This window comes from Rhinatrema bivittatum, chromosome 2 (assembly GCF_901001135.1).
Source record: "Rhinatrema bivittatum chromosome 2, aRhiBiv1.1, whole genome shotgun sequence".
Lineage (NCBI taxonomy): Eukaryota > Metazoa > Chordata > Amphibia > Gymnophiona > Rhinatrematidae > Rhinatrema > Rhinatrema bivittatum.
The window spans coordinates 646,779,884-646,804,349 of record NC_042616.1 but is presented as its reverse complement, the minus strand read 5'-3'; the positions used below and the strand labels follow the sequence as shown (position 1 = coordinate 646,804,349).

The window sequence follows — 24,466 nt, the reverse complement described above, 5'->3', positions numbered from 1 at the left end:
GGAATACTGTGTACAATTCTGGAGATAAGTCACTAGGGCTGGGGTTCAATGGCTGAGGGCTGAAGTGACCACCATTAAAAACATTACCTTTTAAATCAGGACTTCAGTTCACAGAAGTCTAAAGGATCAAAGAGGGCTTTCATCAGCAAAATCTAATTCTGAATTGCATGTTAGCTATCTACCACTATTAAAATTCAAGCTGTGTCAGTAACACTGACATTCATATTAGTGTTAAACCTACACTTTTATAAAGAATTACCAGAGGTAAGGAAGAGTTTGTGAAGACAGAAGATGAGTGTTAACAGGAAAATAGTACATTGCAGAGGCAGAAGACACGCATAATAAATACAAGAGTCCATACTGTTTACTAGTAGATGTGTTTTGGGATTCTAGTAACAAAGATTTACAGTTATTGACAGAGAAAGCAGAATTACACACCTGACCGATCAACTGAAAATATAAGATTCATCTGAGAAACAAATATTAGAGTAAAAATTGTTAAAACTAGGCATGACAACAATATGACAAAAATGTAAGAGGCAAAGACCATCACCAGTGATTTGCTTTAATCCAAACCTTCCTAAGGGAGTACAATGCACACAAAACAGATGGCAACAAGCAGAATAGGGTCTCCAGGGATGTGTCATGAGAAGGCTATGTTCTGTATGCATCGTACATTCAGAGGAAGGTTTTGGAATAAAACCAAAGTAATGAGGTGTACCATCTCTCTCTCTAATTTTTCTTACATTATTTTTTGATGTGATCAGATTCTGCAACTTGTAACTAATGATTCCACTCAAGCCCCAGATGGCATTAACAGGTGTGAAAAGACCTTTGTTGCAAAAAAGTGATTAATCTTAACTCTTTACATCAAGTATGCTTTAGGATTTGCTTCCCCCCACCACCACCACCACAAATGACTTTTGGAATAAAAATGTTCAAACTCTGCACCTGTCCTCCAACTCTTATAAAATAAAGAAATAAAATCCATAACAAAACCATTTCAACTAATGATCAGTGCTGGGCTTGGGTTGCTGTCAGTCACTGCCACAAACCTTACCCAGCTTATTTTCCTGTTCTTGCTGTTGCTAAAGATACAGGAAAAGGTGGTAACATAGTAAGTTGGGCTAGTTTTGCCCATGACCACCAATGGCCTGAACCCAGCGTAGACATTTAACAAGCTCAGCTCATTTTTGTTTTAAATGAAAATCTGCATCCTTGTCTTTATTCCCACAGAAGCACTGGCTGAAAACTTCTCAACTATAGAGAAAAACCCTGGTCTACTTAACAGAAAAAGGTAAATTGCTTCTCACAAAGACTGAAGGAGCTCAGTGAATTGCACAGTAACTATGAGGTTACTGGTTCAAATCTGGCTCAGGTGATAACTGATAAAGTAATTTTGTCAGCTATGTGAAATAAATAGGTAGTATGAGTTTGGTTATTATTGGATGGGTGTCATCACATCACTATAACCACAGAAACAAGCATCACAATTTAGCACTAATTAATAGGAATGTGCATTCATTGGGCCATTCATTTCAGCCACATGCGCGTATTTTGCGATCAGAAAGTAAGCACACAAAACTGATGCTACGTGCATTCAGGTCTTGCATCAAAGAATAATCATTTAAATAAAAAATAGGAGAAACCCAAACCCGTGGGGAGGTGGGCAGGTTTAGTGAAGAATAACATCCTGCTGTCCTCTGAGAACACTTGTTATAGACAAGCAACTCTGCTTTTTCCCAGGACAAGCAAGATGGTAGTCCTCACACATAGGTGAATCCCCAACACAAAAGGGAACCAACAGATACCTAACTAGGTGCCAGACACACCACCATGAGTGCTGTTGGTAACAAAGAGGGAGACAGCCTGAACCCAAACAATGAGCCCTGGGCAGGAAGAGTTAGATTTTACACCTCAAACAGGTCAAAGGACAGACTGGCCGAACCTACTGTTGCGTCAGTGATCTCTATCCAGACAGTAAGGAGACGTGAATGTGTGCAGAGAACTCCACGTCACAGTCTTAGAGATCTCCTCCATGGGAATTGCTTGCAAGTGGGCTACAGACGGTCCCATGGCTCAGACAGAATAAGCCTTGACATGACCCATAAGATGAAGTCCTGCCTGGACATAACAGAAGGAGATACAATCTGCTAGCCAATTAGCTAGTGTCTGTTTGGCAACAGCAACATACAACCTACTCTTGTCAAAAGAAATAAAAAGCTGGGTGGACTGTCTATGGGATTCTGTCCACTCCAGACAAAAGGCTAAAGCTCGCTTGCAGTCCCAACCATGCAGTGTTCGTTCGCCTTGGTGCGAATGGGGCTTCGGAAAAAATATTGGCAGGACGATTGACTGGTTAAGATGGAAATCAGTCACCACTAGACAGGAACCTAGGGTGCTTACACAAGACCACCCTGTCGTGGATAAGTCACTAAGGCCTGGAGCTCGCCAACCCTACGCACTGAAGTGACAGCCACCAAAAATATGACCTTCCAGGTAAGATACTTCAGTTCACAGATGTGCAGCGGCTCAGGACCTTTCATCAGCTGAGCTAACACCACGTTGAGGTCCCAAGATACAACGGAAGGCTGTAGGGGAGGCTTCCATTAAAGCAGGCCCCATATGAAACATACAACTGTAGGCTGTACAGAGATAGGCAAACCATCTATACCTTGGTGGTAAACGCCAACTGCTCTGAGATGAACTCTAACAAAGTCAGTCTTTAAGCCAGTTTCCAACAGGTGTAGGAGTTAAGTCAAGCAGTTTTTGTGTGGGGCAGAAAAGAAAAAACTCCTCCACGTCAGTCCAAAAGACTTTCTAGTGGAAGGCTTTCTAGAAGCCACCAGGACAGAGACAAATCCTCTGAAATATCAAGTGGTTGCAGGATTAAACTTTCAACATCCAGGCTATGAGTGACAGGGCCTGAAGGTTGGGATGCTGCAGCCTACCTTGGTCTTGCGTAATGAAATATGGGGAATTCCCCAGACTGATCAATCTCTGGATGGACAACTTCTGAAGGAGTGGAAACCAGACATGTCTCGGCCAATGAAAGGCTATGAGGATCACAGTATCTCTGTTCTCATGAAGCTTCAGGAGAGTCTTCATCACTAACGGAATTGGAGGATATGCATACAGAAAACCCTTCCCTTCAACAATGGGTGAGTGCATCTGAGACTGGTTTGCCATCTGACCTGTATAGGGATCAGAACCGATGCACTTTCCTGTTGCAGGGGGAATGTGAACAGATCAACGTCCGGGATCCCCCACAGGCGAAATATCTAATTCGCTACCCCCTGGTCCAGGAATCCCTTGTGGGGTCTGAAGTCTTGACAGCCTGTCCGCTACCATGTTCTCCGACCCAGCCAGGAACATGGCCTTGAGAACTATCCCGTGGAACAGGGCCCATGACCAGATCTGGACCTCTTCCTAACACAGGAAGTGTTCCTAACACAAGGAAATTGATTTGACGAAAGCATTCCTGGGTGGAACAGAGATCTAGAGAGATAAGCCCATCTATATGAGCTCATTCCAGATACATCCATGATTAGGATAGCTTTGTTAGGGGACTTCCAAACAAGATTCCCCATTCCAGATTTGAAAGTACCTGCCACCAGGAGAGATGCAACCCTGGAGGTTCTAAGTGGCCTGGCGTCACTGCGACCTCAGGGTCCACTGGGCTCTGTGAATGTGTAACTGTGCCAAGGGAGTGACATGGACTGTTGCGGCCAAATGGCCCACCAACCTCAACATATGCCAGGCTGATTCCTGCTAGTTCTGTTGGATCTCTGCAGCAATGGTAGTCAAGGTGACAGCCCTCTGGCAAGGCAGGAAGGCCTTGGCCTGAGCCATATCTGGCAGGGCTCCTATGAAGTCCAATTGAAGTGATGGACTGAGATGGGAATTTGGGTAGTTGAGAAGGAACCTTAGCGACTCCAACACCCAAATGCTCACGCACATGGACCTGCGTGAGACATACTCTTGACCAGCCAATTGTCCAGATACAGGAAAACATGCACTCCCAGGCTGCGGAGGTGCACTGCCACCACAGCTAGGCATTTTGTGAAGATCTCTGGAGCTGATGCTAGCCCAAACGGCAACACTCTGTATTGGAAGTGTTATTTTCCTACAACAAATCTTAGATATTTCCTGTGACTGGGGAAGATCTCGATATGGGTGTATGCATCCTTTATGCTAAAGGAGCATAGCCAGATCCCTTTGTGCAGGGGTGGGGGGGGGGGGGGTGTCAAGGTGCCCAGGGAAACCATCTTGAACTTTTTTTTTTTTTTTAGAAACTTGTTCAAAGCCTTTAAGTCCAGAATGGAACAGAGTCCTCCTGTTCTCTTTGGAATCAGCATGGAGGACAATAAAGTTCAACTGGTACCCCTGATGGATGGACAGAACCCACTGGTCCAATGTTATACTAGGCCACTGATTCACAAAGAACCAGAGTCTTATGGGCAACTGGCTTACATTCCCTATGGCCCAGTCAAAACCTTGCCCTTTTGAGTTGACTGCGAAGCCTGCTGTGGCTTTGGGGCTCTCTGCTGCCTGGGCCAGCTAGGGAAACCCTGATGGTATTGATGGGAGCGAGGAGGCAGAGGTTAGCACTTCCTTTGGCAAAAGAAAGACTTTCTTGGACCTGATCTCGCCAGCCTCCTGGATGAGGACGACAGGTCCGGAGTTCTGGCGGAAAGTTGTTGGAGGATCTCGTGGTGGTCCCGAAGTTGGGCCACAGCATTCCTCAGCCTATCTCCAAAGTGATTCTTTCCAGTACACGGAACGTCAGCGAGTCATTCCTGTACCTCTGGTCAGAGATGAGAGGCCCGCAGCCATGCCATTCTGGGCACCAATTCCTGCTGCAAAGATCTCAATGTCATCTTGAAAACAACTTAGTTCGCACAGACCTCATGTTTTCTGCACTCTAGGTCCTTATGCGCTGGTGACCTGAGGGTGTCCTGCTGCTGTTGAGGCAGCTGCTCAGCCACCTCCTGCACCTGCTTCCAGATGTCCAAATAGTGGCTCATGTAGATCTAATAGGCGGCAATAAGAGCAATAAGCATGGCACTTTGAAATGCTTTCCTCCCATAAGTGTCCATCACTCTATGGTCCTTCACCGGGGTCGCTTGGCCCTCTTGAGGGCAGATTTGGCCACCACTGACTGGTGGGGCAGCTGACACTCATCGAATCAGACAGCCCTCTGGATGAGGTAAACCTCGTCTGCCTTCTTACTGACAGAAGGCACTGTGAGGTATTCCCATATGCTCAGCAGCAACTTAAGGATCTCATGTACAGAGACCATCACGATATCCTTAGGATGCTCCATGAACTGGAGGATCTCAAGCATTTTGTGCGTGACATCCTCCTCCAAATTACTGAAAAGGGATTGCTTCTGCCATCACCCTCACAACCCCTGCGAAGGTTAAGTCCTCAGGTGGAAGCTTCTTTCACTCCTCTGGATGAGAAGGGTCTGAAGGGAGGCCCTCAGAGAAGGAATGACATTCCCCCAGGTGCCATAGGGTTCCTCATCATCAATGAAAGCGACAGGGGATGGGTCCCTATGTGCGCTGCCTATGTCCAGTGGGCAATTTTCACAATTGAGATCCTGACTAGATGAACACCTAATCAATCACACATATATCTTCACCCAGTGTTTATTTTTATCAGTGATTTTCCATAAATCCGCTCAAACTATTTCCTATTATAATTATAATTTTTATGTATTAATGATAATAATATAGGAGAACGGGTGGAAATTTCATATATTATGCGGCACCGTCCAGGTGTCGATGTTTTCTCTTATAATCATAAATAACCTCCCGCCTCCAATTTTTATTTGAAATTTATAACTTTAAAATACGTTGAACCGGATAATGGAAAATCCCATTTTTGTGTATATTTAATTGTTTTTCATTTTTATTATCTTTAAAAATATTTTCTCTGTGAATAACACTTTTTCACTTATTTTTATCTCATACTGTCGCCAGAAGAATCACAATTACTTAGCTCTTTTAAAATGTCTTTTGCTCCCCGACTTGCGCAAGTTTCGACGATCTGTCTTCCTCAGGGTACTTTCATTCTTTTGTTATTCTTCTTCAAAAAAGCTGTTTAATTCCTTCGGTGCTCGATGGAAAGCCTCCGTCTTTGCTGAATTCCCGACGAAAAGGAAGACAGATGGGATTTTCCATTATCCGGTTCAACGTATTTTAAAGTTATAAATTTCAAATAAAAATTGGAGGCGGGAGGTTATTTATGATTATAAGAGAAAACATCGACACCTGGACGGTGCCGCATAATATATGAAATTTCCACCCGTTCTCCTATATTATTATCATTAATACATAAAAATTATAATAGGAAATAGTTTGAGCGGATTTATGGAAAATCACTGATAAAAATAAACACTGGGTGAAGATATATGTATGTCCAGTGGGCGGCAGGCGTCGGCATCTCCGCCAGGCTCTGTGGACCTTCCTCCTCCAAGCAACCAGCGACGACCACAGTTATCAGTAAGGGGAGGTCTTAGTGACCTGCTGGGCAGTGATGCTGTCTTGGGAACAGACATCAACTGGGTCGGTAATGCACAGATTAGCACAATGAGCTTCTCCAGAAGAGGTATGAAGACTGGTGGTACCGGGTACAGTGCCATCTGTGCCACAGACCAAAACCTGCAGCGCTTGGGTTAACTGTTAGCTGGACTCGACACTCCAGCACTTCTTAAATGTTGCCAATACGAAGACCAACTGGGAGGAAGGAGGGGTAACTAGATCTTCCTCGGTCCTGCGAGATGGATCAGTGACTGGTATCAGGACCAGTGGAGACTGTTGCAGAACCCTGGTGCCAATGGAGAATTGGCACTCTTTGCCACAAGGACGCTTCAGGATCATCGCAGCAAAAGCTGGTGCATCCCTATGCCCGGCACAGTGCATAGACGGGGACTGGTACCAATGCTTCTTTGATACTTCCTCCTCAGTGCTGAGGCCAATGACAGTGAACCTGACATCCTCGGCCTGGAGGAGAGACAACAGTCCCAATGTTGATAGCTGTGTCCATTGGTGCGGCTCCTTGGTCCTTCAATGCTTATGACTCAGACTTGTTCGACCTAAAGAGTTGCTCCATCTTGTCGAGTCGAAGTAGACATCCCTTCAGGGTCATCTGAGTGCATAAGCAGCAACCCCAGATATCATGCGATGCCACTAGGCAGAGGACACGTCTCATACGGATCCTTAATGGATCTGGTCCTCAGGTACTAGAGGCATCGCCGAAAACTGGACATGGCCATGACAGATGAAATAAAAGGGAGAATGAATCGCAAAAGGAAACTTACCCAAATTTACCGAAAACCCTGACTAAGAGACACTATGGGGAGACACCAAGAAGGAGCCGGAGATGGAACAATGAGAAAAAAAATCCACAAAAAATGCAACACACAAAGCAAGTTTTCCACAAGGCCAAAAACGGCTAAATTGAGCTCACTCATACCACGATGCTTACAGCTCTAAATTGAGAGACTGGAGAGAGACCCTGCATGGAATTGTGGTGTAGGGCATGCTCAGTGTGCCTAGTCAAGTTCTAGAAACCTTGACATAAGTTTTCCTCATCAGGTCTCCATCTGATGTCACCCTTGTGTGGGGACTACCATCCTGCTTGTCCTTGGAGAAAGCTAAGTGCATAGTGGCATTTTTTATTTATTTATTTATTTATTTATTTTAAGAGACCCTATTTCTGCACCTCTCCACTTAAAAAACAAACATTAAATAGTAGTAAGTAAAAGAACTCACACTTTTCCAAATCAAATAACCTTTTAATTTGCATAGATGAAACAAAAAAACTTTGCTGTTTTACATATAGACTTACATCATTCCAAATTTATTTCTGAAGTCAGAAAGGTCTTCCACAATCTAACACTTAGTGATCCAGCAACCTCCATTTGAATAATCAGCCCACCAAAATAGGTCTTATAAGCAGCAAACTACAATAGTGCAGATGTCTGGCCTTCAGAAAGCAGAGTTGCTTACCTATAATAGGTGTTCTCCTAGGAAAACAGGACGTTAGTCCTCACACAATGGTAACATCAAATGGAGCCTGGCACGGAAAACTTATGTCAACGTTTCTAGAAACTTTGACCGACACACTGAGCATGTCCAGCATGCCGCTATGCATGCGTCCACGCGGGGTCCCTCTTCGGTCTTATAATTATAGAATTTGCAAAAAATAAAATAAACCCGAAAGGAATCCAACTCTGTGGGGACTCAGGTGAGTTTCATGAGGACTAACATACTGCAGTCCTAGGAGAACACCTGTTACAGGTAAGCAATTCTGCTTTCTCCTAGGACAAGCAGGATGGTAGTCCTCACACATGGGTGAATACATAGCTACAGACTGCTCCTGAACAATAAACATCCAACCAGGTGCCAATGGGCACACCGGCGCAGAGGGAGACAGCCTGAACCCAAAAAAAGGGCCAGAGGCAGGAAGAATTGGTTTTCACTGCTGAAAAATATTACGGAGGACAGACTGACAAGCTGCTGCCACGTTGGCCATCTCTGTCCAGACAGTAATGAGAGGCGAAGATGTGGAGGGAACTCCAAGTCGCCACCCTGTAGATCTCATCCACGGGCACCGCCCGCAAGTGGGCCACCAAAGCTGCCATGGCTCGCACAGAACGAGCTGTGTTGTGACCCTCAAGCTGCAGTCCGGCCTGCGCATAGCAGAAAGATGTACAATGCACTAGCCAGTTGGACAAGGTCTGCTTGGACACTGCAACACCCAATCTGTTTTTGTCAAAGGATAGAGAGATCTATGTGGACTGCCTATGGGCCACTGAATGATCCAGGTAAAAAGGCCAGGGCCCTTTTATAATCCAGCATGTGCAGGGCCTCCTCACCCTTGTGGGAACGTGGTTTCGGAAAGAAGGTGGGTAGAACGATAGACAGATTGAGATGGAACTCTGTCACTACATTTGGCAGGAATTTAGGATGTGTACGAAAACCACCTTGTCATGAAAGAATTTTATATAAGGTGGGTATGACACCAAAGCCTGAAGCTTGCTGATCCTGCGCGCTGAGGTGACTGCAACCAGAAAAAGGATCTTCCAAGACAGGTATTTCATAGTCACAATATCACAGGTGCTCGAATGGGACCCTCATAAGGTTGGCTAAAACCACGGTGAAGTTCCAGGAGACCGCCAGAGGATGCATTGGCAGTTTGAGCTGGAGCAGTCCCTGCATGAAGCGCCTCATAAGAGGCAGCATGGAGATGGGCATGCCATCTACTCCCTGGTGATATGTTCCAATAACACGGAGGTGGATCCTCAAGCCAGCCTCAGAGAGATGCAACAGGTAGTCCAGAAGTTTCGAAGTGGAGCAGGAGAATGGATCCAGTGTCCACACCAGCCAAAGAACCTCTTCCACGTGAGATTGTAAGATTACCTAGTGGAAGGCTTTCTGGGTTCTACCAGAACCTGAGACACCTTTTCTGAGAGGCTCAGATTCTGTAGGGTCATCCAGTCAACATCCAAGCCGTGAAAGTCAAAGACTGGAGGTTGGGATGGTGCAGCCTGCCTTGATCCTGCATGATCACGTCTGAAGAGGTCCCCAGACACATCAGGGCCCGGAAGGATAGATCCTGTAGAAGCGGGAACCAGATTTACCGTGGCCAATATGGTATGAACAGGATCATGGTTCCCTGGTCCTGCTGGAGCTTCAGGAGGGTCTGCGATGCCAGTGGAAGTGGGGGGTATGCATATAGGAGGCCAGTGCCCCAATGGTGAGCAAAGGCATCAGAGACTGGCCCGTAGTCCGTCCTGAACAGGGAGCAGAATTAGTCTTTGTTGCACAGGGAAGTGAACAGATCTATGTCCAGGGTTCCCCAAAGCAGGAGATCCGATCTGCAACCTCCTGTTTCAGGGACTGTTCATGAGGGCGGAACGAACAACTCAGAGCATCCGCCGTGACATTCTCAGTCCCTGGCAGGTATATGGCTCAAAGGAGGTTGCCCTGGGAGAGAGACCAGGACCATATCTGTACCGCCTTCTGGCAAAGGAGGAACAAGCCCTTGCCTCCCTGTTTGTTCAGACTGAAAAGTGCTCCTCTCCTACCAGGAAATGGAGGTACTTCCGATGACTGTGAGAGACCACAATATGAGCGTCAGCGCCTTTTAGGTCGAGGGAGCAAAGCCAGTCCTCGCTCTTCAGGAGAGGGATTAGGGCGCCCAAGAAACCATTTTGAACTTTTCTCTTATGAGGAAATACCTTGAGTAAAACATGTTGATTCGCTGATCTGGCGGGACAGGATCAACTGCTCGGCCCATTAAGAGGGTGGAGAGCTCTACTCGGAGTATCTTCTCGCTCGCTGAAGATCTTCAAGAGGGGCATGGAAGGGATTCCAGGGGTCCCATTGGATGTGTAACCTGTACCCCCCATTGGTCCAAGGTGACAGAGCCAACAGTCTGCAAAGCTCTGCAGGTGGCCTCAACAGGAGGGGGGGGGGGGTTCGTCATCCATTGCAGGTATGGATTGCTGGCTCAAGTTCCCTCGCAACTCATCAAAACCCCGTAGCTGGGCTCTGCTGCAGGGCTGGTGGTGACCAAGGGGTGTGCGGCTGCCTCATTCGTGGTCTGGCTGGTGCACGTTGAGGCCTCGCCCTTCTAGCTGGAGGATAATACATCCTCAGGTGGTAAAAGGGGCATCAAGCTTTGCCGTGATGGCCTTTTGCCAGTGGACTGAGGTCCCGAGGAGGTGGCAGACAGATATTGGAGGGTTTATGGTAATCCTTAAGCTGTGCTATCGCCTTCTCGATCTAATCTCCAAAGAGATTTTCCCCCATACAGGGAAGGTCCGCAATACGCTCTTGTACCTCTGACCGGAGGTCTGAAGCCCAAAGCTAGGCTATGCATTGAGCTCCTATGCCTGTCGCCGCCACCCTCACTGCAGTTTCAAAGACATAAGCTGACCTGACCGTTTCTCACATTCCAAACCTTGGTGGATCACTTTCAGGAAGTCCTCCTGAAACTGTTGGGGGAGGTGCACCACCAGATCTTGAACTTGTTTCTAGAGGTCCCTGGAGTATTAGCTCATATAGCGCTGGTAACACGTAATGTGGGCCGCCAGTATGAAACCCTGGAATAGAGACTTTCCTTCCTAAAGCGTCCAGGGTCCTCTGATCACGAAATTGAGGAGACTAAGCATGGGTCCGTGACCTCTTCACCTTCTTTAGGGTAGATTCCACCACTACCGACTGGTGCAGAAGCTGTTGGCATTCAAATCCCGTGGTAGGTTGCACCAAGTAGACCGCATCTGATTTTCAGTTTACTGAAGGGATGGAAATGGGATGCTCCCACAACCAGATGAACAGATCTTTGAAAATGTCATGTACCAGAACTGTCACAACCTCCTTCAGGGTGTCTACAAATTGGAGTACTTCTAGCATCTTATGCCTGGAATCCTGCTCAGTCAAGAGATGAAAAGGCACAGATTATGCCATGGGCCTTACGAACCCAGCAAACGTTAGGTCTTTCAGTGGAGGCTTACGCCTCTACTCCGGAGGACAGGGCTAAGACGGCAAATCCTCCAAGTCCTCCGTAGGGGATGGGGATGCCTCATCCTCCCAAGGATCGTAGGGGGTGTCCTCCTCACTCTGTGTGCCTGGGGACACCAGAGGTGGAGCCTCCAAGGAACTCTTGTGCAGAGACCCTGAAGGCAGAGGCATGGGCACTGATGGCACAGTTGGACCCGAAGGATATTCCGGCCCCAGAGGTGCCGCAGTTACCTGAATCACCAGGGGAACTGTCAGCCCCAAAGGCACAGAGTCCAAAGGTCCCAAGAGGGGTACTTGCTGACCAAGGTGTCGGCCGCGAGGGCGGCGCCAACTATCTTGACAGCCCCATCAGAGAAATCAATCACAGAGATAGTCTCCAATGGAGGCCACACTGATGCCCCGTGTTAGCAATGGTGCCCAGGGCATCAGGAGAGGCTGTGCCAGCAAAACATCAAGCAGCAAGTCCAGCTACTTCAGTAAGGGCACAAGCACTGATGGAACAGGCTCCAGTGGCAGCACCGGTGGGACTGGGGGCTCAATACTCTGCAGCACCCTGCCAACCATTAGCTGCACCCGGCACACCAACTTCTCGAATGCTGATGAGGATAGGATAGCTTGAAGAGGTGGCGACAAAACCAGATCTCCCAGTGGGGGGATCGTCTTGGTCCCTTGGGTTTGATGGAACGCAATGCTGCCTCAGCCCGGGGGTAGCTGGGCTGGTGACTTTCCAAGTTTGGAGCCATGCGATAATGGTGATAGATGGCAATGTTTTCTTGATTTCTCCCGGTGCTCGGCCCACTCTTTCCCCGGCGCCAAGGTGAATGAGGAGGAGCCAGACATGGAACGAGAAGAAACAGACAGACCATCTCCTGCGCCCAGATCCAACCAGGAGCCTGACAGCAGGGGGGGGATACCAAAAGAGTTGGGGCCACTAAGACCGCTAAGACCTCTCGCCCCTTGGGCATCGATGCCCCCGATACCAAAGACTCAGACATTTTGGTGCCAAATTTATCCATTTTGTCCAGGCGCATACAATGGCCCTTAGGAGTCATTTGGGTGCAAAAATCGCAACCCCAGGCTTCATGCAAAGCCCCCAGGCACAAACTGCAGGCCTCATGGGGGTCCATGATGGACATAGTCTGGGGGCACTGGCGGAAGCCAGACGATGCAATAGGAAAAAAAGAGCATGCGCGCGGTCGATACCCAGGGGTTACCGGGGAGCAGCACCTTCGGCAATCGACCGCGAACAACGAAGCACTTACTGCGATGCCCGAAAAGTATCCCAAAAGCGCAGAGGCATCGAAAGGGACTTGGGATGGAAAAAATTTTTTCCCACAAAATAAGCGTGAGCTCCACAATCGTGAAGCATTTCTTTCATGAAAAAAAAGAGAGACTGAAGAGGGACTCCGCATAAATGTGTGGATAGCTTTCCGTGTCAGGCTCCATCTGATGATATCACCCATGTGTGAGGACTACCATTCTGCTTGTCCTAGGAGAAACACACTTTCGTTATACTGCACTACTTGAAGTATTACATAGTGTTAGTTCCCCCTGCTGTTGTCCTCTGAAATAATTCCAGAAGCATTGCTTATTGAAGAGGTTCTGGTTTCTGGTCACCTTTCCCCACATATGAATCAAGTTTAAAAAAAAAAAAAAAAAAAAGTGTCCCGATAAGTATAACTGAAGGTCAGCTAATATGTGCTGGCAGAGACACTAGTTTTAAAAAAAATCTGTTCTTAGTCAGATTTTCTTGGAGATAGTACAAATCAGGTTTCATGATAATTTTGTTTTGGAGTATACATGTAGTCATCCATCAAGTCTATTTTGTTACTCTGAATAATATTAAATACTCTGATAGATTTTTCATTTATGGACAAGTTATTTTACTAGGAGACTTATGCATGTGAGCACTTTTCTAATGTCTCTGATGGCATAACTTGCCATACTGGGTCAGGCAAAGGGTCCTTCAAGCCCTGCCTGACCCAGTATGGCAGGGCTCGAAGGACTTTGGCCAATCCAGGTTACAAGAGTCTGGCAAGATCCCATGCTGCAATTGTAAAGTGATAATTTGTGATTTTTTCTTAGGTCTACTTGTTTAACAGTTTGACTTCTCCTCCAAGAATTTGTCCTAACCTTTTTTAGCTCTCATCAGTCTTGATTAAAAAGTTCATCTTCTCCCACAGATTTCTCAACTTTGATTAATCTTGTAAACTACATTTCATTTGGATTCATCAGCTACTAATCAGAATTTTTTGATAAATTGTGATTTTATCTTAAAAATAAATGATGCAAAATTAAAACAAGTGTGTTTATTAAAGTAAATATCTGTAAATAAATTTATCAGTGAAGTTACCTGTGCAGTAAAGTTATGAATGTTTAACAGGCCTCTATGGTACTTACTGTATCCCATATCTGAAGCTTAATCTGTTTTCCATCGATTGTTATCATCCGTGCACCAAATTCTACACCTAGAAAAGAAGTTAAATTATTAGTAAAATTATCATATTCAACTGAAAGTGAGGTAACTAAAACATAGGAAACATACTGCCTTATAAATATAGAGGCAGACAAAAAAAAAATAATTTAGGTGATAAATAAAAATAAACAAAAACAGAAAAGTTTATCCACAGGTACATAATTCCTACACTCTTGAGCAGGGAAAGCCAACTCCAGTTCTCAAGAACCACAAACAGGTCTGATTTTCAGGATATCCGCAATGAATATGTACAAGATATATATCTGCATACAATGGAAGCACTGCCTGCAAATCTTTCTTATGCACATCCTGAAAATCAGACCCCGTTTGTGGCTCTTTAACTGGCCACTCCTACTCGAGATTTCCACTTGCGGCAAGGTCATTCATATATATACTTAAATTAGAGAATTCCTCACACAAAACTGCCTTAAATACAACAAATGACAACACTAAAGAGTAGATTTTGGGAGTATCTAGGCACATGCTATGGTGAAGGACCTCTTAGGGATCAAAAAGGAAGAAGAGGAAATAAAACAAACAAAAGATCCCATGAAATCCATAAAACAGTACGTTCTCTGCATTCATAGATTAATCATGTATGTGAGAGATAGGGACAGTAAAAAAAAAAAAAAAGTAATAAGTTATTAAAAAAAAAAAATTGGCAAGACCATCTAAACTACATCCTATAAAAGATAGACAAAATGGAAGAAATGCAGGGGAGGGCTACCAAAATGGTTCAGAGCTTGCATCATAAATCCAATGAAGCAAGACTTAAAGACATATGTGTGCACTATGGAAACGGATATGACAGGAATGACCAACATGGATCATCAAGAGCTAAGATCGGGTCAGGTTTTCAAGATATCTACAATGAAAATGCATGAAATGTATGCAAATCTCTCATATGCATATTCAGTGTGTATATCCTAAAATCCAACCAACCTGAGGACTGGGGTTGCCTATCCCTGCTCTAAAACAAGGTGTCATGCAGAAGAGGCAGACTCAGTAAGGGAACCCTGCTTCAAGAAGTGTGGTAGATGCCAGAACCACCTCCCAATAGAGGAAGCAGAGGCAGAAACAGTAAAAATTTAAAAAAACATGGAAAAGGTAAAGCGGATACTTTGTAGAGGGGAAATAAAATCAAAGATCATGTAATGACTGCAAGATTGCAAAAGGAAGGAAACTAAGCAGACCAGAGAGGTCTTTCAGTCTGGCATCATATTTATGCTTCTAAGGTAGCCATGTGCTACAGCACTAATGAAAGTGTGTATATTTATTTTACACAAGTTAATTTAGCACACTAACACCATGCTTTCAACTCCTTTCCACAATAGTTAACTTCTTGGAGATAGGGTGAAATATACAGTGGGCTTTTTTTTTTACACTTTCAAGCTAGATTTGCATTAATGGTTACTATGCCAAATATTATATAACTTTTTTTGGGTCAAACAAGCAGGTTTGCTTACTGTAAACGGTGTTTCCATAGATAGCAGGATGAATTAGCCATGCTGTCATGGGATCTGTCAATCAGGTCCGGGAGGCGGAGCTTGTCAAAGCAGAGATAGCAAGTGTTGCTTACCTGTAACAGGTGTTCTCACAAGACAGCAGGATGTTAGTCCTCACATATGGGTGACATCATCAGGATGGAGCCCAATCACGGAAAACTTCTGTCAAAGTTTCCAGAACTTTGACTGGCCCCTACTGGGCATGCCCAGCATGGCACTAACCCTGCAGCCAGCAGGGGTCCCCCTTCAGTCTTATTTGATAGCTACAGGCAGTGCCGAAAAAATAAAACAAAACATTACGAACCCAACACCGCAGGGCGGCGGGCGGGTTTCGTGAGGACTAACATCCTGCTGTCCTGTGAGAACACCTGTTACAGGTAAGCAACATTTGTTTTCTCACAGGACAAGCAGGATGGTAGTCCTCACATATGGGCGAGTACCGAGCTGAGGCTGTCCGAACATGCACCAAATGTACCCAATGGCGTGCAACAGGCACAGCAACTGGGGTGGAATTTGGTAGAAGGCATCCTGAACCCCATCGGGCAGGCAGAAGGGTGTTGGTATGTCAAGTTGGAAACAGGTTACGCAGGACAGACTGGCCGAAGATGGAATCTTGTCTTCTGGCTTTGTCCAAGCAATAGTGGGCTGCGAAAGTGTGGAGAGAACTCCAGGTGGCAGTCCTGCAAATGTCAGGAAGCGGCACCAATCGTAGGTGTGCTACTGAAGTCGCCATGGCCCTCACAGAGTGTGCTTTAACACAGTCTTGGAAAGGAATGCCTGCTTGCCGATACCACAAAGATATGCAGTCCGCCAACCAGGAGGAGAGAGTCTGCTTACCCACAGGTTGTCCTAATTTGTTGGGATGGAAAGAGACGAATAACTGGGGCAACTATACGGTCTAGGTAGAACGCTAGAGCCCATTTACAGTCAAGGGTATGCAGAGCCTGTTCCCCTGGGTTGGAGTGGGGCCTGGGAAAGAAGATAGGTAGTATGATGGATTGATTAATGTGAAACTCCGAAACTACCCTAGGCAAAAACTTAGGGTGAGTGCGGAGTACCGCCCGGTCCTGCAGGACTTTAGTGTAAGGCGGATAGGTAACTAAGGCCTGTAACTCACTAACCCTGTGAGCTGAAGTGATAGCCAAAAGGAAAATCACTTTCCATGTGAGATATTTTAGGTCACAGGAGTGAAGAGGTTCGAACGGTGGTTTCATGAGCCGCCCGAGAACCAGATTAAGGTCGCAAGAAGGGGCCGGAGGACGTAAAGTTGGCTTGATATGGAGTAAGCCTTTAAGAAAACTTGTTAAGAGGGGTTGTACTGATATAGGGGCATCCCCGATACCTTTATGGAAGGCGGCTACCACACTGACATGCATTCTGATGGAAGAGGTCTTTAGACCTGATTCTGATAAATTCCAGAGATAGTCCAAAAACCTTGGGATTGGACAGGAAAAAGGATCAAGGGATTGCGAAGAACACCATGATGTATAACTTTTCCATTTATAGGAGTAAGACTTGCTTGTGGAAGGCTTCCGTGAAGCAATCAGGACACGAGAAACCGAATCTGAAAGGTTAAGTAGTTGAAGGATTAACTTTTCAACATCCATGCCATCAGGGACAAGGCCTGAAGATTGGGATTGCGTAGACATCCGTCGTTCTGAGTGATCAGAAGCGGGTGCATTCCCAAGGGAATATGCCTGCGGATGGAGAGATCCTGAAGTATGGGAAACCACACTTGGCGTGGCCAGTGAGGTGCTATCAGGATCATGGTTCCCTTGTCCTGACGGAGCTTCACGAGAGTCTTCGAGAGAAGAGGAAGTGGAGGGAATGCATAAAGCAGACTGGCTGCCCACGAGAGGGAGAATGCATCTCTGGGCTGAGAGCGCTCGCTCCGAATGAGGGAGCAGTAATTGTCCACTTTGTGGTTCTGAGGGGACGCAAAGAGGTCTATTTGGGGATAACCCCATTGCTGGAAGAGAGAGGTCGCTACCGAGGGATTGAGAGACCACTCGTGCGGTTGGAAGACACGACTCAGTTTGTCTGCCAAGATATTGTGCACTCCCGGCAAATAGGTGGCCCTGAGGTACATCGTGTCAGAGAGCGCTTCCGCCCAAATCTGCGCAGCTTCCTGACACAGAAGGAAGTAGCCTGTGCCTCCCTGCTTGTTGATGTAATTTGATCCATGTTGATGCTTTGTTCCATGTAATTTGATCCATGTTGATGCTTTGTTCCATGTAAACCGCCTCCCGGCGATAGTTATTTCTGTTAAATGTGAACCGGAGTGATATGTATTGTATACAGGAACTTCCGGTATATAAAAACCAAAAATAAATAAATAAATAAATGTACCACATGGCCACCTGGTTATCTGTCTGAATCAGGATGACGTGATTTGACAGGCAATCCTGAAAAGTTCTGAGAGCATATGCATTGCTCGAAGCTCCAGGAAATTTATCTGGTGTTTGGCTTCCTCTGGAGACCAAGATCCTTGTGTCTGTAGATCGTTCACATGAGCTCCCCACCCGAGGTTGGAAGCGTCAGTGGTGAGAATGAGTTGAGGATCTGGTACTTGAAAGGGCAGACCCTGGAGGAGATTGTTCTGATCTTCCCACCAGGCGAGAGACAGATGGAGTGGGTCGATGATGTGGACAATGGTTGACAGAGGCTGAGTCGCTTGAATCAATTATGACCTCAGAGTCCAATGCATGACTCTCATGGCCAGGCGGGCCATTGGTGTGAGATGGACTGAGGACGCCATATGTCTGAGAAGGACAAGGAATTGCCGAGCTGTTGCTGTATACTGAGACTGCAACTGGTGAGCGAGGGACACGAGGGTTTGCACTCGTTGTTGAGGTAGAAAGGCTTTTGCCTGTAAGGTGTCCAAGTCTGCCCCAATGAACGACAAGGTTTAAGATGGGACTAAATAGGATTTCTCGTAATTGATGAGAAATCCTAGATAAATTAGAGTGTGTTGGGTCAAATCCAGGGACGATCGAGCGGCTTGCTGGGTTGAGGCCCTAATTAACCAGTCGTCTAGATAGGGGTAGACGTGAACACCTTCTTTCCTGAGAAAGGCTGTGACAACTACGAGACATTTGGTAAAGACTCGGGGTGCCGATGCTAGGCCGAATGGAAGCACCCGGTATTGATAGTGCCTTGCGTCTACTAAAAACCGGAGGTACTTGCGATGAGCTGGAGCTATCGCAATGAGGGTGTATGCGTCCTGGAGGTCCAGAGAGCAGAGCCAGGCTCCTCTTTGTAGAAGAGGTAGAAGCAAGCCCAAGGTTACCATCTTGAACTTTTCCCGCTGGAGATACTTGTTGAGGGCACATAGGTCCAGAATTGGACGAAGCCCCCTGGATTTCTTGGGGATCAAAAAGTACTGGGAATAGAACCTTAGGCCTTGTTGCGAAAGAGGAACGGGTTCTATTGCCCTTAACTGGAGAAGAAGGGTAACCACCTGGTCCAGAAGGACAAAGTGGTCGGTTACTCTCCACGCTTGTAGAGGTGGGGATTCTGGTGGAAGAGCAAGAAAGTTCAGGTGGGAACCCTGAGCAATGATTGCTAGCACTCATTGGTCGGTTGTGATTGATTGCCACATGCCGTGAAAGTGGCACAATCGACCTCCCACTGGTATGCCTGGCAGAGGAATCAGGCTGCTGCTCTCCAAGGGAAAGTCAAAAAGCTGAAGCAGGCCCCAGCTGGGGAGCTGCTTGTGGTGTTTGCTTCCGAGGCTGGCGAGGCTGAGATTTTTGATAAGGCCTTGTAACTTGGGACCTTGTTGGTGGAGGATAGTACTTCCGTGGGTGGAAGAATGACTTCTTAGAGTCCTTCTTGAAGGGCTGTCTAGAAGGGAAGTCAGAAGGTATCGATGAGAGCTGTTTGAGGGTCTCATGATGGTCCTTTAATTCAGCCACTATTTGCTGAATCTGTTCACCAAACAGGTTATCTCCTATACAGGGCAGGTCAGTGAGCCTGTCTTGTACTTCTGGGCGAAGGTCAGAAGACTTGAGCCAGGCCCAGTGTCTTGCCGAAATGGCAGTTGCAGACACTCTAGTGGAGGTGTCTAAGATATCATAAGCTGTTTTTATCTCATGCTTCCCTGCCTCAAACCCCTTGTTGACAAGGATTTGAAGATGTTCTTGGAATTGGTCAGGCAGGGTTTCAGAGAAGTCCTGTATTTGCTTGGAAATGACCCTGTTGTATTGGGTCATGTACAGCTGGTAAGAAACAATTCTGGAGATGAGCATGGCCCCTTGGAACACACGTCGACCAATATTGTCTAGGAACTTGTGTTCCTTGACAGGAGGGGTAGGGGAGTGAGGCTTCGTCCGTTTTGCTTTCTTTTGAGCTGATTCTGCCACAACTGTGTGGTGGTCCAGCTGAGATTTTTGAAAGCCAGGGGCTGACTGTACTAGATAGGAAGTGTCAGCCTTTCTGTGTATTGGGACAATGGATCCAGGGTTTTCCCAGTTCATTTTGAGGAGGTCAAGAAGAACTTGATGAATGGGAATAGAAGTGATTACTTTAGGGGCATCTAGGAACTGGAGAAGCTCCATCATCTGGTGCCTATCATCTTGCTCTGTCTGAAGCTGAAAAGGGACCAATTCCAACATTTCCTTCACAAAATTAATGAAAGATAGGTCTTCTGGAGGAGAACGCTTTCTACTTTCAGTAGGAGAGGGAGGTGAAGTTAAGTCATCGGTGTCTGTGGAAGTATCATCACCCCAGGTGTCATAAGGATCAGCAGACTGACCTGTAGGACGAGAGGGGGTTGGATACCCGAAGGGCCCTGCTGAGGCTCCGAGAAAATCGAAAGAATCACCGGGGGCACCGTGGACACCCTGGGGGGTATAGGTGCCGGCATCGAAGGCATCGATGGTGCCGATGTGCGTATCGCCCCCGATGAATGAATCGGTGGCGAGGGACCGCATGGCATCGATGGCTGAGGCAATACCCCCGAAGGAGGAATGCGGAACGGTGTTTCTCCTCCCGATGAAGCTGTCATCGGGGAGCGCACCGGAGCCATTGGAGACCCGGGAATCACCGGTGGAAGGGCATTCATGAGCGCCTCCATCCAGGATAGCAGCGGTGCCAGCGCTGCTGGAATAGGGTCCATGACTGGTTCCACTCTCTGTGCCAGTGTCGGAGGAACCTGGAGTCGTTGCACCGCCTTGTCGATGGCCTCCTGGACCAGCCAGTCCAGTTCTTCCCGGAGACTTGGGGCAATCAGCCCCGGCTCAGTGACGGAAGAGGGAGGCTGAGGCACAGTCGGAGGGACCACCTTTACAGGTGGAATTGCGACTCCCAAACCTCGATCGGGTGAGGGCGGCCTCGATGTCCCGGTCGCAGGAATGGTCGGTGCCGTTCCTGGATGGGGCTTCTTCGATGGTGGCTCGGACGGTGGCGAGGTCGATGATTTCGCTCCCTCGACGGTCTGAGATTTACGATGCCGATGTTTCTCCCTTCGATCCCCTCGATCTTGAGGGGGAGAAACGGGAGTCGATGGCCATGAAGATGTCGATGGCGGGTGGTCACCGGATGGTTGTCGATACTGGTGCGACTTCAACGGTGCCGGCTCAGATGATGTTGATGCGATAGACGGCGTCGGGGTGTGAGCACGGAAAAGGAGTCCCATCTTCTCCATTCTGGCTTTGCGACCTTTTGGTGTCATAAGGGCTCATTTGGTGCAAGTCAGGACATCATGCTCACGGCCTAAACACATTACACAGACTCCATGAGGGTCTGTGATAGACATGGGGGCAGATTTTATACATCTGCGCACACGCGAACAAGAGTACGCGGGATTTCAATAGATACGTGCGCAGCTGCGCGTATCCATTAAAATCTGGGGTTGGCACGCGCAAGGCTGCCCAAAATCGGCAGCCTGCGCGCGCCGAGCCGCACAGCCTGCCTCCGTTCCCTCCGAGGCCGCTCCGAAATCGGAGCGGCCTCGGAGGAACTTTCCTTTGCCCTCCCCCCACCTTCCCCTCCCTTCCCCACCCCCCCGGCCCTATCTAAACCTCCCCCCTACCTCTATCACAAATGTTACGCCTGCTCGAAGCAGGCGTAACTTTGCGCGCGCCGGGCGCCGCGCTCCATGTTCCGGTCCGGGGGCTGGTCCAGGGACCGCTGTCTCGCCCCTGGACATGCCCCCAAAATGTCGCGTCACTCCAGGCACGCCCCCGACACGGCCCTCCATGCAAGCCCCGGGACTTACACGCATCCCGGGGCTTGCACTCAGCGCGCGCAGGGGCACTTTGAGGTAGGTTTTCGGGGGATACGCGCGTACCCCTTTGAAAATCTACCCCATGGTGCGAGTACAGTCCGGGCACCAACGAAAACCCGACGCCATGGCCATAGAAAAAAATCGAGCCGAGGTACGGTCGACGGCCAGTAGGCCGCGAGGGCCAAACTCGACGATAATAGACGAAAAATGGTGAAAAACTTACCGGAGTACCGCGGCCTGAGAAAAGTTAGAGGAGGGATCCCTGTGGGGCAAATTAACTGTAGATAATTCCGTGAGTAAAATTCCTGTCAGGAATCTCTTCAGAGCTCCTAAACCGCGAGGCTACTGCTGCGCGGAAAAAAGAAGACTGAAGGGGGACCCCTGCTGGCTGCAGAGTTAGTGCCATGCTGGGTATGCCCAGTAGGGGCCAGTCAAAGTTCTGGAAACTTTGACAGAAGTTTTCCGTGATTGGGCTCCATCCTGATGATGTCACCCATATGTGAGGATTAACATCCTGCTTGTCCTATGAGAACAGAGCTTTGCTCTCTGCGGCTGCGCGTGTGTTCCTGCGCAGGAAAGTAACGGAATCTCAGTCTGTGGTTAGGCCTTAGTGTAGTCGAAGACTTGGTGACTGCCAGGGAGGAGGGTGGGTCAGCATGGCTAATTCATCCTATCTACGGAAACACCATTTACGGTAAGCAAACTTGCTTTTTCCCGTCGATAGCAGGGCTGAATTAGCCATGCTGTCATGGGAATCCCATGCTCCCGATTATGTTGTTTTTGATATATATGTTTATACGTGATCTTTGACAGTATGGCAGTCACCGTGGACAGGAGGATAGAGATTGCAGGCTTGCTTGCCCTATCTTCACATCCGTGGCTGCTTGTTGATCAAGGTAGTAGTGAGATACGAAGGTATGGGGCGATGACCATGTAGCTGCCTTGCAAATGTCTATGGGTTGCACATTCCGTAGGTGTACCAATGAGGTGCTACTGCTCTGACTTTGTGAGCTTTCGGCTCTGAATGTAGTTGTAGTTTCTGTTTATGGTAACAGAATTTGATGCACTGTGCTATCCAGCTGGAGATGGTGCGTTTAGCCACTGGTAATCCAGGTACCTTTGGGTCAAAGGAGACAAAGAGTTGAAAAACATGGGAGTTTGTCCTTTCTTTGTAGTATGCTAAAGCTCTTTTACAATCTAGTGTGTGCAGTAGTTTTTCCCTATCATTTGCATGAGGTTTAGGGAAAAAGGTGGGTAATTCCATAGTCTGATTGAGGTGGAATTGGGAAACCACTTTTGGTAGGAAGGATGGATGAGTTCGGAGAACTACCTTTTGGTGATGAAATTGTAAATATGGAGAATAATGGACCAAGGCCTGCAATTCACTAACTCTTCGTGTTGATGTTACTGCAACCAAGAATACCACTTTCCATGTGAGGTATTTAATATGTGCCGAGTCCATGGATTCAATTGGGGAAAGCATGAGCTGTTCCAGAACTATGTTGAGGTTCCATGGAACTGGAGGCTTAGAGAGCGGAGGATGAATGTAGGTGAGCCCCTTAATGAAGCGAGATAGTAAGGGATATTGTTAACTAGTCTATGTTATGTCCCTATGGCACTGAGATGAACTCTGATGGATGATGTTGCTAGACCAGCTGTATATAATGTATGAAGATAATCAATGAGCAACTCAGGTGAGCAGTGTAATGGTGGTACACCTTTGGAAGTGCACCAGGGAGAGTAATGTTTCCATTTATAGCTGTAATTTCTCCTTGTTGAGAATTTCCTGGATTCTAACAAGATGAATTGTGCCGAAGTGGTAACTCCCTGTTCTGTTAGAAGGAGCCTCTCAATCTCCACGCTGTCATGTGTAGAGATGAGTGTAGCGGGTGTAGAAGCGTCCCTTGATCTTGGCAGAGAAGATCTTGTCGATTCGGTAATCAAATTGGATCCATGATGGATAGTCTGAGAAGGAAATTGTACCACGGTTGCCTCGGCCAAGTCGGGGCTATGAGTATCAGTTGAGCCTTGTCTGCTATGCATTTCTGAATTGTTCTTGTTATGAGTGGTATGGGAGGAAAGGCGTATAGGAGGCCTCTTGAGTGATCCTGAATTGGCTTGGTCTTATCGAGCAGAATTTGGGAACTTGAGCATGGATCTCTGTTGCAAAGATCTATTGAAGGTGTCCCCCACTGCATGAATATGTCTTGGGCTATTTCTGTATTGAGTGCCCATTCGTGAGGATGAAAGATGCGGCTTAGCTCGTCCGCTCTTGTGTTTGCAACTCCTGGTAGGTAAGTTGCCTGGAGATGTATGCAATTTCGGTGAGCATGTTCGAAGACTGTCAAGGTCTCCTTGCAAAGGGACCATGAACCGGACCCTCCTTGTTTGTTGATGTAAAACATCGCGACTTGGATGTCCGTGTAGATCATGACCCTGCGTCCTTTCAGGTGGTCTTGGAACACTCGTAATGCATTGTGAATCGCTCTGAGTTACAATAAATTTATTTGCAGGTTCTGTTCCAAGATTGTCCATAACCCTTGTGTTTCGTAAATCTTGAGGTGTGCACCCCAGCCCTTGCGAGACGCATCTGTGGTTAATACTGCGTTGTGAGGAGGGGAACTGAACAATGCTCCCTTGGATAGGGTGGAGTTTAGGAGCCACCATGTTAAATCTTTCCTCATTTCGGCGGTCAATGATAACTTCTGAGTCAATGGTT

The 24,466-nt window shown here is 47.2% G+C and overlaps 1 protein-coding gene across 1 annotated transcript in view; it reads right to left on the bottom strand.

Annotated features, from left to right (window-relative positions):
* Positions 1 to 24,466, bottom strand: part of RAB2A (RAB2A, member RAS oncogene family) — a 232,645-nt gene that overhangs the window by 136,951 nt on the left and 71,228 nt on the right. Inside the window, exon 3 of the mRNA XM_029591354.1 lies at positions 13,938 to 14,005. Within this exon, the coding sequence (XP_029447214.1) occupies positions 13,938 to 14,005 (68 nt within the window). The remainder of the gene's footprint in view (positions 1 to 13,937; positions 14,006 to 24,466) is intronic.